Genomic DNA, 16,817 nt, shown 5'->3' on the forward strand with positions numbered 1-16,817 from the left:
TGCTTCCTGATAAGATATGGGTCAGGCATAGTAAAAAAAAAAATATATATATATATATATATATATATATATATATATATATATATATATATATATATATATATATATATATATATATATATATATATATATATATAAATCTTTATGTCTGCTGCTGCTAATAATTAAACCTGAAATTTTTTCAGTTTCATCTTTCTAGGCCATTTTATAATTATATATATATATATATATATATATATATATATATATATATATATTATATATATATATATATATATATATATATATATATATATATATATATATATATATATATATATATATATAATTATAAAATGGCCTAGAAAGATGAAACTGAAAAAAATTCAGGTTTAATTATTAGCAGCAGCAGACATAAAGATTTAGATTTTAGTATACCTACTGCCTAGGCCTAGTATCAAGGTTATATAATCATCTATATGGAAATAAACTCATCTGCTGGGATTCGAACCCCCGCCAGAGCGGAATGCTTCATATAAAACGAGGACTGTACCGCCTGTACTACACTGACCCTTCAAAACAGAACGAATTAGTTCACGGACTAATCATTCTGCCGAGGGCACTCGTGTAGAACGTGGTATGTACTATATTTCATCAAATCCTTTATGCAGGCTAGTCTTCCGACAAGTGTTTGTGTCATTTTGACAATTGGAAATAAACTCAACTGTTGGGATTCGAACCCCCGCCAGAGCGGAATGCTTCATTTAAAGCGAGGACTGTACCGCCTGTACTACACTGACCCTTCAAAACAGAACGAATTAGTTCACGGACTAATCATTCTGCCGAGGGCACTCGTGTAGAACGTGGTATGTACTATATTTCATCGAACCCCCGACAGAGCGGGATTTGATTAAATATTGTACATACCACGTTCTACACGAGTGCCCTCGGCAGAATGATTAGTCCGTGAACTAATTCGTTCTGTTTTGAAGGGTCAGTGTAGTACAGGAGATTTATTGATAGGATTTGCAACTATGAGAAAACAGAACATGATCATATGTCCTACTGAGTTAGGGATCTTAGTGACATCACAGTTAATCCCATTTATAAATCAACCAGACCTAGAGCCAGTATCTAATAAGAGAATCGCTTGCAATAGATGGGGTGAAATAGCAATGATAGATTGGATTATAGTGGGGCAGAGCTGACCAGACTAACACAAAATATATTCTCATATAGTGAATCCAACTCAGATGTTCAAGAAATCCCAAAAATGATTAATTCATCAACTACAATAGAAGTTTTGCTAATTGCGGAAGGTGGCGTAATAAAGTCGGCTTTATTACACTCCAGAGCAGTTAACAGAGTAAAAATACTGTTGAAAGGAATCACTGTAGACTCACTGAAATTTTAACCATCCCAGAATCAATTAAAAGGTTTGAAATTGGACTCAGGGATTTATAAAATAGATAAGAACATAGTACAAATACTAGTGATTAGCACTTTGAATAAAGACATAGTCTTAAGAAAAGGTACACAAATAGGATGTTTTCAAGTTTGTACAAACCCATTAAGATTTTAAATAAGAGTACCGAAAAAGTGGAATCACCAATATCATCAATCTGTTCAATTCAGGAAGAAACAAATTTGGGAGAGAAATACAAGAATCAACAAGAACCTACTACTAAGTATTTCAGCGGCTTTGACCCATCGTTTTTCGCTCATATTTCCGAAATAACCATTCACATCAGTATGATATATTAGCACAGCCTAATTCACACCCTGCGATAATTTTTGACGTTATAGTGCATTCACAAGTGTATTTAATTACGGCGTTTACTCTTGATATTAAGTGTGTCGTGAAGTAAATCGAACAGGTGAAGTCGTGACGTCATCACAAACTACTCCGTGTATCCCAACTTCACTTGTTCGATTTACTTCACGGGTGTCGGCTACGACACACTTAATATCAAGAGTAAACACCGTAATTAAATACACTTGTGAATGCACTATAACGTCAAAAATTATCGCAGGGTGTGAATTAGGCTGTGCTAATATACCATGCTGATGTGAATGATTATTTCGGAATTATTTCGGAAATATGAGCGAAAAACGATGGATCAAAACCGCTGAAATACTTAGTAGTTGTCCTGAGTTGGATGAAAGCTTAGTTGCTTTGCTCATGAAGAACAATAAAGCAATTGCTTTGCCGGGGTACGCCTTATGCAAAAACAACTGTATTGAAATATCAAATCAAATTGAAATCAGGTACTCAACCTATCTATATAGCCGCCTATAGATTATCACATTCCAAACTAGCCATTGAAGATAAATTGATCACTGAAATTTCCAGCAGGATATTATTGAACATAGTAAGTGAATGGAATTTCCCTCTGACTCTGGTGCCAAAATCAGATGGTACCATGCGTCCAGTTGTTGATTATAGAGAATTGAATTAATAGACTACACCCGACAGATTACAGTTACCAGTGATAGGAGAAATTCTTAGAAGTGTGGGAACCGAGAATAGGTATTTTTGTACTATAGATATCAAGTCTGCGTTCTGGTAGATTGAGTTGCATGAAGACTCACGAGGAATCAAAGCATTTTCCACACCAACGAGGCACTATGCACTCAAACAAATGCCTTTTAGGTTATGTAATAGTCCATTAACTTACATGTTACATGTTAACATACAGTTCTAGATGGGTTTTTAGGAAACACTGCCAGTGTATTTCCAGATGATATTTTAATAGTTTCCAAAACAGCGGTTGAGAATTTTAAGAAATTATTCTCAAGAATAGTTGAAGCAGGATTGAAAGTGAAAATTTGAGAATGTAATTTTTGCAGGACAATGTTATTTATTTGGGATATTAAATAGGCAGGCATGGACTTAGTACAGTAAATTCAAAGGTATAAGCAGTAAAGAATTATCCAGTTGCAAACAATGTAGAAAAAGTTAGAAGTTTCTTGGGATTTACAGGATATTATAGGAAATTTATCCAGGGATATGCAGACATAGCTAATCCATTAAGTTCTTCGTTGAAGAAAGATTCAAATTTGATTTGGGGACCTGTACAACAGTAAGCTTTTGACAAGTTGAAAGATAAATTTACTAGTTCTCTAGTTCTCATATTTCCTGGTTATGATAAAGAGATTATTCTTTGTACTGATGCGTCTGAAATAGGGTTAGGAGGCATACTGATGCACGAGAGAAATGGAACGTTGAAACCGATAGCTTACACATCTGGACTTTGTAATAGTGCAGAGAAAAGTTTCTTCATAGCAGAAAGATAAACCTTAGCATTGATATATGCATTAGAATTTTTTTTAGAGATATGATATTGGGATACCCGATCAGAGTATGGACTGATCATACAGCTATTCAAAACTTGTTTAAATATAAGAATCTTAGGGGCAGATTAGCCAGGTGGTTTACTACACTACAGAGTTATGAGGCTAAGTTTGAATATATTCCGGGTAGAAAGAATGTTGCAGCAGATACACTATCTAGACATATTAGCGACAGGGTTGATCAATTACGCCTGTAGTATAGATGAAATAGTAACCTTAGATGAGGAAATGATAATAAGGGAACAAAGGAAAGATAAGACTTGGGAAAAAGTAGTAAAATATTTGATGAACACAAGAGGTAATCCTCCAAAACTATCAAAACGGTATAAGAAAGAGGAATCTCATTTGACTAATGGAATTTTGTAAAGAAAAACAGTTGTAAGTTGGAAAGATATTTCAAGGGGACCTGTGAATCAGTTGGTTATTCCACAAACTTTTGTACAAGAAGTATTAAAGTTACTTCATGATAGTGATTGTAGTTCACATCCAGGAAAGGATAAAACATATAGACAAGCACAGCTTAAATACTTTTGGCCAGCTACGAATAAATATATATATGATTATATAGAAAATATTTTGAAATATGCTAAGATGAAAGGAAATAGACCTAACCCTGCTCCTATACTACCGTATTCTATCCCGCAGAAACCATGGAAAAGGGTTCACGTAGATACAATGGAGTTACTATGTCTGAAAATGGATATAAATATGTATTTGTTCGTATTAATCATCGTTCAAGATTTTGTATCTTACAACTCATTTAAAAAAAGAAAGCTGAATCAATTGCTTCAGTAATCTATGATTAGATAATCTGTAATTTCACTGCTCCTAAGATCTTAGTTTCAGACAATGGTGCTGAATTTAATAACAAAATCTTGGAAAATGATATAGGTTCTTTAGGATTCATAAAGTAAACATACTTGTGAATCATCCTCAGAGCAATGGAGTTGTAGAGAGGTTAAATAAGAAAATTATTACATGTCTTAGAGGTTTGATAAGCCCACTTAGCATAACTAGGGATTGTTGGATTCCATGAGTTAAATGTAACCTAAGCAACCAAACTAATACAGCTACAGGAGAAACACATCTTTTTTATTATTTCGGGGAAAGACAAAATTCTCCCATGTGAAATCTTGGTTGCAGAACAAAAACTTGTGTATAATACAGGTGATTATACCTCAAATAGGATGCACGCATTACAAGCTATACAACAGAGAGTTAGGGAACACATGAAAGAATATACACAAGAAATGGAAAAACAACAACATAAAATAGCACAGAAATTATAATTTACATACCACCAATAATAAACTTTCACCAAGGTACTCAGGTCCATATAGGATAATTGATTTTCCAGGTGGAAGTGTCAATTAGACATATGGATGATTTAAAAAGAACTAAGATAGAACTTGATAATGATGAGGGGGAAGAAACACAGGATATAAAAGTTATTATGGAATGCATTATTTTGGATATCAGGAATATGTATATAGTTTTATGACTGAATTACATATTAATCCAAACAATTTTTACAGATAAGATTATTGTTGGTATGTATAGTGCCAGCTTGAGATGGAAGACCTGAACTACTGGGACCTTCGGTGTGTCAGACAGATGTGCCACCTGGAGCCTTGGTCAATCATGAAGACTTGGAACTTTGCCAATATATAAGAACAATGAACGATATTTTCTTTTGTGAAGCATTGGAGGTTCTTATGTAGCTTCACAAGCATGTGTTCTAGACAAATAAGTGTGAAACAAATGTGAAATTATGGAGAGACAATCTACTATACTAACATCTTTAATACCGATACACAACTCACCATCTTTGAAAATGTGAAAAATTCTCCGTTGAGATCTAATATAACCAGTTATTCTAATAATGTCTTATTTTAATTGTTACTGCTTTTAATCAGATTTTACAATCAGAAGGAGGAAGACACTAAATACTTTATGACACTTTTTCTGATTTTGTTATTGGTAAAGCATGACATCTGTAATATAATTGTTTTATTTTGGATATTTTAAGGGTCAGTATATATTTGGTATTACAGACATTTTAGAGGAGTTCCTTATTTCTTTGTTATGTGTGCCATATGCTTTGGAATAAGTTTATGACAGCATCCATTGAAAGATAATGCTTTTAACCTTGTTAAGCCATTTCATGCAGAAAGAGTTTTAATAGTTAGCTCCTTGTATAAGACATTTTTTAAGTGTGTATTTCCAGAATATTGTTGTATATGCCGAGCCCTGTAAGAGGATAGTAGAAAAATGGTAGGCCGAGACGACCAAGTGGTACCTGTCGAACCCTGTAAGGGGCTAGTAGATGAGATTCGTAGATATAGGTAGACAAATAAAGTAGATAAATGGTAGGTGGCGAGAATTTTATCTTTATGATTTGGGTATTTGGTAAATGATAGTTTGCAGGCGAAGGAGTTGCACAAGCTTGCACTATGCCTAATGTTTACAAACAGGGGCTTGGGGACCCGATTCTATTACTTGCTGATGTAACAATATGTAAATTATGTCAGTGTGCAATGAATTCGAGATTGCTTGAATAAGCAATATTGCTTGCAGGATTGTAATGGCAGTTCTCATTGGAGAAAGGGTGAAGAAGGAGAAAATTCAATTGCTTCACAATTGTAATATCACCCCCATAGGAGAGGTTCTTGAATTCAAAATTAAAGATCATTGGACTAAATATATTATGACGTCATTGCAGAACTGACCTAGTACCCAAATTAAGTATTCCCGAAGGGAGTCCTCTGGTGTACCAAAGAGAATTTTTTTTTTTTTTATTCGTGAAGAAAATCAAGGAAAACATCAACCGTTTATATACCCCTCTTCTATATATATATATATATATATATATATATATATATATATATATATATATATACATATACTAAGTGTAACTTGACTAAGTTGAATGATCTAAGGCATGGGGCATACAAACGAAAATAGTGAGTGACTAATCATATGTAACACAAATAGTGGTGAAAGGAAAGTAGAAAGTGAGAGAAAGTGAGGAAGTAAATGAACGAAAGAAAGACTACAACAGAGTGGTGAAAGGCGACCACATGCGTATCTTTTATAATAAAGAAATGACACGAGCTATGGCTTTATTTCTCATTTTACATTACTTTTTATACATCAAACGTAGTTAACTTGGATAATTTGTGACAAAACAGTTTGCCATAAAAACGCTTAGGTATACAGAAAAAGAAAACAGTAACTAAAATAGAAAAAATATATATACTTTTTACTCTGTGTTAAATGTTGACGCATCAATCCTTTTAAAGTGCGATGCTCGCTTTGCAAAACTTTAACTACTTTAACGTTGATGAAAACTGACGAACGTGTCAGAAGCCACAAGGTGGGAAAGAGAGAGATGCGGGGGCAGGTGCCATCCGATATCATGGCAGTTTCAAGCCTTGCATGTTTTATGGAGACTAGCGACCAGGAAACATGTTCTATGTCGTTTACCGACAGAGCTGTAAGTTTCCTGTGGTGTGGAATAGGATTGTATGTTCCCTGATGCATGTATGAAAGCCTTGCTCTTTACGACACCTGGTAGAATGTAGTCTAAAAGCAATAAGGGATGGTGTGACAGGGTCTGTCATTAGTAACATTGATAATGCGAGCATGGGAAATCTAAAAATAAAGGAGGACTACCAACAATGCTGCTGCTGCTGCTTCCAATGCTGCTGCTGATGATAATGACGATGATGACAATGACGATGACGATGACGATGATTATGACGATGACGATGACGATGACGACGATAACGACGACAACGACGACGACGACGACAATAATAATGATGATGATGATGATGATGATGATGATGATGATGATGATGATGATGATGATGATGATGATGATGATGATGATGATGATGATGATGATGATGATGATGATGATGATGATGATGATGATGATGATGATGATGATGATGATGATGATGATGATGATGATGATGATGATGATGATAGTAAATTATATTATTAGCATATTAGGGTGTATTATAACCTTTTTCAATGCAAATTTGAATATCTGAATTGTAAAGCAAACGAATACAAAATATTTACAATTCCATGGCCTCAGGAAAGAAAAACAGACATCGTAACCCATGGAGGACTGGTCATTCTTCCTCTGTACAGCTCTTGCAATGCGTTGCTTTCCCGAGTCTGTCTTCGAGTTGTTGAAAATAGCCTGAGGAAACGAAGCTGACGAATGGTATCTGGTTTACATCCTTGTTTTGATATGGAAGCGCCATGCACTGCTTAACACTGCTATTCATCAACGAGCGTATATCACAAATATTAAGGAAGTAATCTGGTTAGAGTTAAAGTGATTTACTACGTGTTATAATGGTAAAATATGTAGAGGATGTAGAATTTAGATGTAGGAAAAATGCAGATGTAAAAGAAAAACACTTGGAAGACAGATAAACTCGTAGGTAAAGATTAATAAACAGTTAACATGATGTACTGTGTTGGGAAAGAGTAATCCGCTAAGGAGGGATTTAATTGACACAGGTTTTCGTTTTATTCTTGCTCCTTTCATGTAATTTTTTCTACTATGTGTCATTCCTTCAGGAGCGAATGAGTTAATACTTAGAACAATGTACAATTGGGTTATTGAGCCATCCTATGTGTTTCACCACGCACAAATTTCATCCTATTTCATTCAAATTCCTATTTTCCTTTATTATTAGAAATATATCAAGTTAAAGTGAGGAAAATATAATTTTATCGTATGGAAATATATACATATACATACACATACACACACACACACACACACACACACACACACACACACACACACACACACACACACACACACACACACACACACACACACACACACACACACACACACACACACACACACACACACACACACACACACACATATATATATATATATATATATATATATATATATATATATATAAGGAATCCATCCAACAGATAAAAGTCCTCGTCGACATGATGACGTACTTTGTGGATTTTGCTCGGGCTACGGGCAGGCGTCTTGATGTAGACTGAAAAAGGGACTTCGTGGATCAAGAGTCTTCTTCTGGTTGGAGACACCGTCTTTTAAATGCAAAAGCTATAAAGTACGTCAACGCGTTCAAAGTGTTAACTGCAGTCAAATCTGTCTGCTCTTTTGCTAATTCTATTGGTAGATGAAGCAGACAAGTATCAAATTATTCACCCTCCACCCGACTCCCACGTAATCTACAAAAAAAAAAAAAAAAAAAAAATACAGGATGTCTACTTCTCACTCAAGGGATTCAGCAAGGAGCCGAAATCCTTTGGGTAACAAGTGTACCCCGTCCCTTATACATATATGATTCTTACGTAAAAGTGATTCCAGTTGTCGACAAATGCCCATCCATTAGCCTTACAATGTTTTGCCTGTCTGCAATTCATTACAATAGTCCTGGAATGCTATATGCCTCTAACTCTACGCCTCAGAAGGATTCCACATATAATAGAAACCCCTCCCTTATCCCTAATTTTACCTAGCGCATCCTGGAACCGCGGAAACAATTCCTCACTTCCTAACCTACCTAAGTCATCCTTCCAGCACTTAAGCAAACTATGGGTTTCACACCTTTCCCGACTATACACTCTTCTATCCTGTCTCTAACATCACCTATTCCCGCCCCAAAGAAACGCATATGGGTCCTATGCTTCTTATATCTCTGTCACCGAAGGCACTATCAAAATACGTCACCTAGCTATCCCCTGCAACCAAAATCTTAGCTGTGGGAAGGAGTCTCGCGACTGTCCTACCCTTCTTCTCTTGCAATTTTTTTTTTTTTTTCTTCTTCTTGTAGACCCGCAAGAGCTTGAATTCAAGCGAGCCTGGTGAGGGCTTTTTACCACCCAGGTTCCAAACATGGTTTGTTGTCCTTGTTTTGGGCCTTCGAGAAAAAAACTAGATTCTCCTCTTTAAGGCTCTCTACAGTTCTCTCTAAGGTTACAATTCTACTACGTAGAGATTGTATCTATTCGGCACTAATAGCTGAAAGACAACCACTCGCCATATCACTGTTTCAAGCAGCCGTGAAGGGGGAAGAGGGAGAGAGAGAAGGAGAGAATGGGGGAGAGATGGAGAGAAAGAAGAGGAGAGAGAGAGAGGGGGGAGAGAAGGAGAGAAAGGAGAGGAGAGTTACATGGCCAAACGAACAGCAACAGACCAATTGGTCCTTACAAGGCTGTTCTGGCACGTTTCAGAGGAAAGAGGGGAGGAGGGAGGACGGCGACTGACCAAGGTGAGGAGGAAATGGGGAAGGGCCGTGTGGGGGTTAATGCTGGAGGGAGTAGAGGGGTACACGGGTGGGTAAGTTTATACCTGTCCAAACGATGGGGATGGAGGGGGAGGGGGCCGATGGGTGTTTCAACTCTTAGGTACACGCTGTCAACTCCCACCCTTGACACTTTCCACCTTTTAGTCCTACTAGGAACTAATACCATTCAGCGACCAGAAACTATGGTTAGATATATAGAAATACTGAGAGCTCAGTACAAGTTTGAAGGGAGGGCTTATTGAAGGGAGGGTGTTGTATGTCGGCGGCCAGAGAGAGGGGAAAAGGAGAAGGAGGCTTGTGGTTAAAAGAGGAAGAGAGGAAGGTTTATGGTTAAGGGGGGGGAGAGGACTCGGTCACTCTTCTTGACTGCGTCCTGTTTGGGCCTTTGCTTTGTCACATCTTCGAATTTGCAATTTTGTGCTTGGCAATTCTTGCACTCTGTCATTTTTCACCATTATATCACTTTGACATTTTCAATTTTCACTGATTCATCGGAACACTGTATAATAAGCCACCAAGTGAGGCCTAGATAAGGCCTCCGTCCACTCATAGAGGGAGTGATACCTACTTTTACAAATACTGGCCCTCTGAACCACGCGGTGAGCCTCCGTGACCCGGGGTGGAGGCTGGTAGACTGACCTAATTTTACAACCTTCCACCCAACACTAGGATCCTTTTCTCAATACTATTTTGGAACTCTCGGACACCGTCGCAATACTTCATCACGGTTTTGCTTTTCTAGAGACTTTTGGAGCGTTTGATCACTGTAAATTCTTTATGTAGCGTTGGTGGTGCGGTCACCGCTCTTTTTGTATATTTTCCATCAACTCATGGCACTCTCGCCACCTCAAATCACTGGTAATGTAGGAGCGCCATCCAAGCACGTCTTCTCACGAGGTCTGAGCACACTACCCATCCATTGCGTGTCTGAGTAACCATCCACCAGTTACACGACTAGAATCGTCATCAGAGCAGTGATTCCCAGCAACGCAACATTTAAGAGTTCAATCAAATCAACGCATCACCACATTAAACTCCAAATCAAGTCACAAGAACTCCCAGAAGAACGCATCAAACCCAAGTATCAATCAAGCCCAACACATCGATTTTAAGGCTTCAATCAAGCACCCGAAATCGAGGCGACTACCCACAGGGTTTCAGTAAACCCACACACACCTATTTCGGGCCAACCAACCACTTCAACCCACTCGATCATCTCACTTCGCCCGAGGCAGCGACAAGTACCTACACACACCGCCCCTCCACACAATTTCTCTCCAAACAACTATTCCGCTGCTACCCACTCTACCCCTTCCAATCAACCTCTGCCTACCTACAGATCATGATAACCCTTGAACAATACTTACATTCACATATTAAAAATATCAAACTCAAAGCTATACTAACTCCATTGATAGCAAACATAATATTACCGTTTCCAATATACATTAGTGTAAACTCAAAGTTAGATTCCACAAACTCCCATGCATTTCACCTAAACATATATAATATTCTCATATATATATATATATATATATATATATATATATATATATATATATATATATATATATATATATAAGGCCTCCGTCAGTCGATATCGACTATGGATATTGCGCCGGAGAAAGCATGATTTTGCTATCGACAGCGACGACTGTGGCTGGTGAGCCCGATGCGGGAGTGGCAGTCTCGGCCGCATTTGCTGCATGTGTGGCTTGGAGTGGCTGCTGGGGTGTGTGCCTTCCGCTTGGCTCTCTTTTCACTGGCTGTGGTCAGAATTTTTTCCTCTCCAGACTTCAGCTGCTTGTGAAAAACACTGCGCCATTTGCTGCGGTCGGCTGCTACCTCTTCCCAGTTCTCAGTGTTGATGTCCAGGGCTTTCATGTGACGCTTGCAGACATCTTTGTAGCGCAGTTGGGGTCGACCAACGTTTCTCTTGCCGGAGACAAGTTCACCGTAAAGGATGTCTTTGGGGATGCGTCCATCTTCCATCCTTCGCACATGGCCGAGCTATCGAAGTCTGCGCTGCCTTAGCAATGTGAATAAGGTGGGAAGACCTGCTCGCTCGAGTACCTGGGCATTGGTAATCTTGTCACTCCAGCGGATGCCAAGGATGCGGCGAAGGCAGCGCAGATGGAAGTTACTCAGTTTGCGCTCCTGCTTCGAGTAGGTCGTCCATGTTTCGCTGCCGTAGAGGAGAGTGCTGACAATGCACGCGTTGTACACTGCCATCTTAGTTGACGTTGTCAGCTTCTGGTTCTCCCAGACGCGGGTGGTGAGGCGTCCTAGGGTCGTAGCAGCCTTGCCGATGCGCTTGTTGATCTCGGCGTCAAGGGACAGGTTGTCGCTGATGGTGGATCCCAGGTATGTGAACTGGTGTACGACTTCGAGTTGGTAGTCGTCGATATAGATAGCAGGCGGAGTGTCCACATCCTGACTCAGCACATTGGTCTTTTTTAGGCTGATGGTCAGTCCGAAGTCTTTGCTGGCCTGGGAAAACCTGTCCATGAGGCGCTGGAGTTCTTGCTCATTGTGGGAGGTGACAGCGGCATCATCAGCAAAAAGCATGTCTCTGATGGTTATCTCAGTCACTTTGGTTTTTGCTTTCAGTCAAGCCAGGTTGAAAAGTCGACCGTCAGATCTTGTGCGAAGGTACACTCCTTCTGTTGATGTTCCAAAAGCATGCTTTAAGAGCAAGACCAAAAGCATGCTTCAAGAGCAAGACCAAGCCTCAACACAGGGTGTCATGGTGTCACCCTCGCTCAAAGCACTGGCATCAGCTGGACTTGATCCTGATCCGTCGTAGCAATATCAAGCTCGTGCAGATTACCCGCACTTACCACAGCGCAGACTGCGACACCGACCACTCTCTCGTCTGCTGCAAGATCAGGTTACAACCTAAGAAGCTTCACAAGTCCAAGCAGAAAGGCAAACCTCGCATGAACACCATGGGTATGCATCTCCCTGAGAAAGTCGAAGAGTTTGCCAAGTCCCTTCAAAAAGCTCTGTCCGTCGAACACCAGCACTGCTCTGCAGCTGAGAAGTGGAACCACCTCCGCGATACCATTCAGAAAACAGCCCTTGCAACCTTTGGGAAGAAAACCTCCAAGAACAACGACTGGTTTGACGCTAAGTTCAGTGAGATGTCCCCTGTTATTGATTCAAAGCGTGCTGCCCTTGCTGAATACAAGCGCTCTCCCAGCGAGAAAACCTTGCAAGCACTCAGAGCAGTAAGAAGCAAAGTGCAACAAACTGCAAGACGTTGTGCAAATGAATACTGGCAACACCTCAGCGATTCCATCCAGTTTGCAGCTGTTTCGGGTAACATCAGAGGAATGTATGAAGGCATCAAGACAGCTCTAGGCCCACCACAGAGCAAAACAGCCCCCCTCAAGACTACCAGTGGGGAAGTGATCACCGACAAGGGCAAGCAGATGGACAGATGGGTGGAGCACTACTCTGAGCTCTACTCCAGAGAGAACACCGTTGCCCCCTCAGCCCTGGATGCCATTGAGCCCCTGGCTATCATGGAAGAACTAGATGCTGAACCAACCATTGCGGAACTCTGCAAAGCAATCGACAGCCTAGCAAGCGGCAAAGCACCTGGCAATGATGGTATTCCCCCTGATCTCATCAAGTGCTGTAAAAACACTCTACTGCAGCCCCTCCATGACGTCCTATGCCAGTGTTGGAAAGAGGGAGTCGTGCCGCAAGACATGAGAGATGCCAAAATTGTCACCCTCTACAAGAATAAGGGTGAAAGGAGTGATTGTAACAACTACAGAGGCATCTCGCTGTTGAGTATTGTTGGGAAACTCTACGCCCGCGTCGTGCTTGTGCGTCTCCAGAAACTCGCTGGGCGCGTCTACCCTGAGTCTCAGTGTGGCTTCCGAGCAGAACGGTCCACAGTGGACATGATATTCTCCCTTCGTCAACTTCAGGAGAAATGCAGGGAACAACGTAAGCCTCTCTACATAGCCTTTATAGATCTGACTAAGGCCTTTGACCTGGTCAGCAGGGAAGGGCTGTTCGACATCCTTCCAAAGATCGGTTGCCCTCCAAAACTCCACAGTCTCATTAGATCCTTTCACGATGACATGAATGCAACGATCCAGTATGAAGGCAACATGTCCAACCCCTTTGACATCAAGAGTGGAGTGCAAGGATGTGTACTGGGTCCAACCCTCTTCGGCATCTTCTTTGCTATGCTCTTAAAGCATGCTTTTGGAACATATATATATACATATATTGTATATATATATATATATATATATATATATATATATATATATATATACATATTATATATATATGTATATATATATATATATATATATATTACACACACACACACACACACACACACACACACATACACACACACACACACACACACACACACACACACACACACATATATATATATATATATATTATATATATATATATTTATATATATATATATATATATAAAAATATTTTGACACACACTATATATAGAGATATATATATATATATATATATATATATGTATATATATATATACCAAAGGTTCTTTTCACTACATAAACAGGGGGTAGCTAAACAGAAAAAAACACAGATACCACTCTCATCCATTCCATCCCCTACATATTCCACTCCCCTCCACCCTTCTCCCTCCCTCTCATCTTGGCACCTCCTGGATGACGGGTCATCCCTGCATCTTGTCCACTGCCCTGGGTCAGAAGTAGTGTCGCAAGACACAGCACATCTAGAGCAAGGCTGCTTCATTAATTCGGCGACACCCCCTCTCCATCCCCTCATGCAGAAAAGGAAAAGACGGGGAGAAATCCCCTCGGGTTGCGTCAAATTATTTCTCATACATACTTCCTCACCCCCCATCCTCCACCCACTCCCCCTTATTTATCACACCATCATTCATACACAACCCTTCTCCATTCACCCCTATCTTCTATCTTCTCCCGTCCTTCCTCTACAGATATTCCTCTCTTTTGTAATGCCGCTTTTACCCCATCCATCCATCTCATTCCCTTCTAGAGGACTTAAAATCCTACCAAGTGTGAGAAGATCATTCCCCAATGAAAACGAGACAAAAAACACAGATACACGCTACCCTCCAACCTACAGGACGACACGGAGCTCCGGCGACGCCAACCAGACAAATTCCCACATCGACGACCAGACAAAATCCCGCACCGACGACTAGACAAATTCCCACAGCCTGTCCCATATTACAAAGGATTACAAAGGCGGAGCATGCCGACAGGAGACCTTTTGATCCATATCTAGGTCGGATGCGAAAAAAAAATCATTTTAATAATAAAACAATAAATAAAAACTATAATAATGTAAATAACAAACAAAATACATAAATAAATGCATAGGTATAGTTAAATAATAAACAAACAGGTATATAGTAAATAATAATAAATTGACATATAACTAATAATAAATGAAAATCAGACAGACATAACAAAACAAAAACAAATAATATAAGATAAATTATAATCATTACAGCATCTTACTTAGGTATTTATCTAACTGATTCTTAAATCTTCGAACTGAACTACATTGCACTACCTGTGCAGGAAGTTTATTCCATTCATTTACTACACGGTTGGCAAAGTTGTTTCTACCTACTTCTAAATTGAATCTATTTCCGGATAGTTTGAGACCATTGTTTCTTGTCTGATTCTCATTCAATGTGAAAATTTGGTCACTTTTGATGTTGTCAATTCCCTTTAAAATCTTAAAGACCTGTATCAAGTCACCTCTGAGTCTACGCTTTTTTAGGGAAAACAGATTCATGTGTTTTAGTCGATTTTCGTATGATTTATTTTTGATATTTGGAATCAGTTTTGTGGCTCGCCGTTGTACTTTTTCCAGTCTGTCAATGTCTTTAATGAGATTCGGTGACCATACAGAAACAGCATATTCCAAATGTGGACGAACTAACGATTTATATAGCTTGTTAATGAGTGATGGACTTTTGAAATAAAAAGATCGCGCAATCAGTCCCAGAATCTTATTTGCTTTCTCAGAGGCTGAAATACACTGCTTGGATGATTTGAGGTCGTTACTGATAATTACGCCGAGATCTTTTTCACTATCCACTTTTGTTAACGAATTACCAAATAACTTGTAATTGTACTTACTGTTATTTTTACCTATGTGTATTACCTTGCATTTACTTGTGTTAAATTTCATATGGGAGTAACGTTAGCTAGCTTCCATTCTCTTGGGACATCTCCGGATATGATGGATTTCTTGAAAATAATTTCTAATGGAACAACAACCTCATTTTTCATTTCCTTTAAGATTCTTGGATGCCAACCGTCAGGCCCTGGTGTTTTATTAACTTTGAGTTTGTCTATACACCTTTTAATATTTTCTTTTGTTATATTTACCGTAGTGAGTAAGTTTACCCCAGACTTTTCACAGGTTTCAGTTTGGGATTCACTTTGAGGTGTTTCGTTTACGAATACCGAGCTAAAATAATTGTTTAAGATATTACACATTCCTTCATTTGAATATTCAAGTTGACCGTCAGCAGATAATAGTGGACCAATGTGATTCCTAACAACCTTTTTATCTCTAATGTAACTATAGAATTCTTTGGGATTCTCTTTGGATTTCTCAGCGATGTTCATTTCGTATTGTCGTTTTCTTTTTATTATTGTCTTTTTTAAATCTCTCTGTATTGATACATAACTTTCATAGTCATTAGATGCACCCGAGCACTTATATTTCTTACAGGGTGTGGCAAAATTATGGCAACTCATTCATTTGCATATAATCTTATTGAAACAAAGAAATTTCAAAGAACGACAACAAATAACATTAATATGGACCTTTGGCACTATCATATTCAAGCGGTTTCAAAGTGGCCTCCTTTGGCGGCGATACAAAGCCTCAAGCGCTTCTTGAAATTTTCGGCGATGGGCCGCAGCTCCTCCGGCGTGATTCTGTCCCACTCACGGCGCAACGATTGCTTCAGCGACTCCAAACTTTTGTGGGGCTTAGCACAGGCCCTGGCCTCCAAAATCGACCATACGCTGTAGTCCATCGGGTTTAGATCCGGAGAGTACGGCGGCCATTCCGCAGATGTGATGAAACCCGGAAAATAGGCTTTGCACCACTCCTGAGTCGTTTTCG

General features: G+C 39.1%; 1 protein-coding gene across 1 annotated transcript; it reads left to right on the forward strand.

Moving 5' to 3' along the window:
- The first annotated feature begins 5,786 nt into the window (after positions 1 to 5,786).
- LOC143020093 (uncharacterized) lies at positions 5,787 to 16,458 on the forward strand. The gene is made up of 5 exons (XM_076176254.1): positions 5,787 to 5,859; positions 6,636 to 6,829; positions 12,344 to 13,427; positions 13,604 to 13,622; positions 16,419 to 16,458. The coding sequence occupies exons 1-5, from the start codon at positions 5,787 to 5,789 to the stop codon at positions 16,456 to 16,458; spliced, it is 1,410 nt and encodes a 469-aa protein (XP_076032369.1).
- The last annotated feature ends 359 nt before the right edge of the window (positions 16,459 to 16,817 follow it).

Source organism: Oratosquilla oratoria, chromosome 3, assembly GCF_046742065.1.
Source record: "Oratosquilla oratoria isolate Oo_2021 chromosome 3, ASM4674206v1, whole genome shotgun sequence".
NCBI lineage: Eukaryota > Metazoa > Arthropoda > Malacostraca > Stomatopoda > Squillidae > Oratosquilla > Oratosquilla oratoria.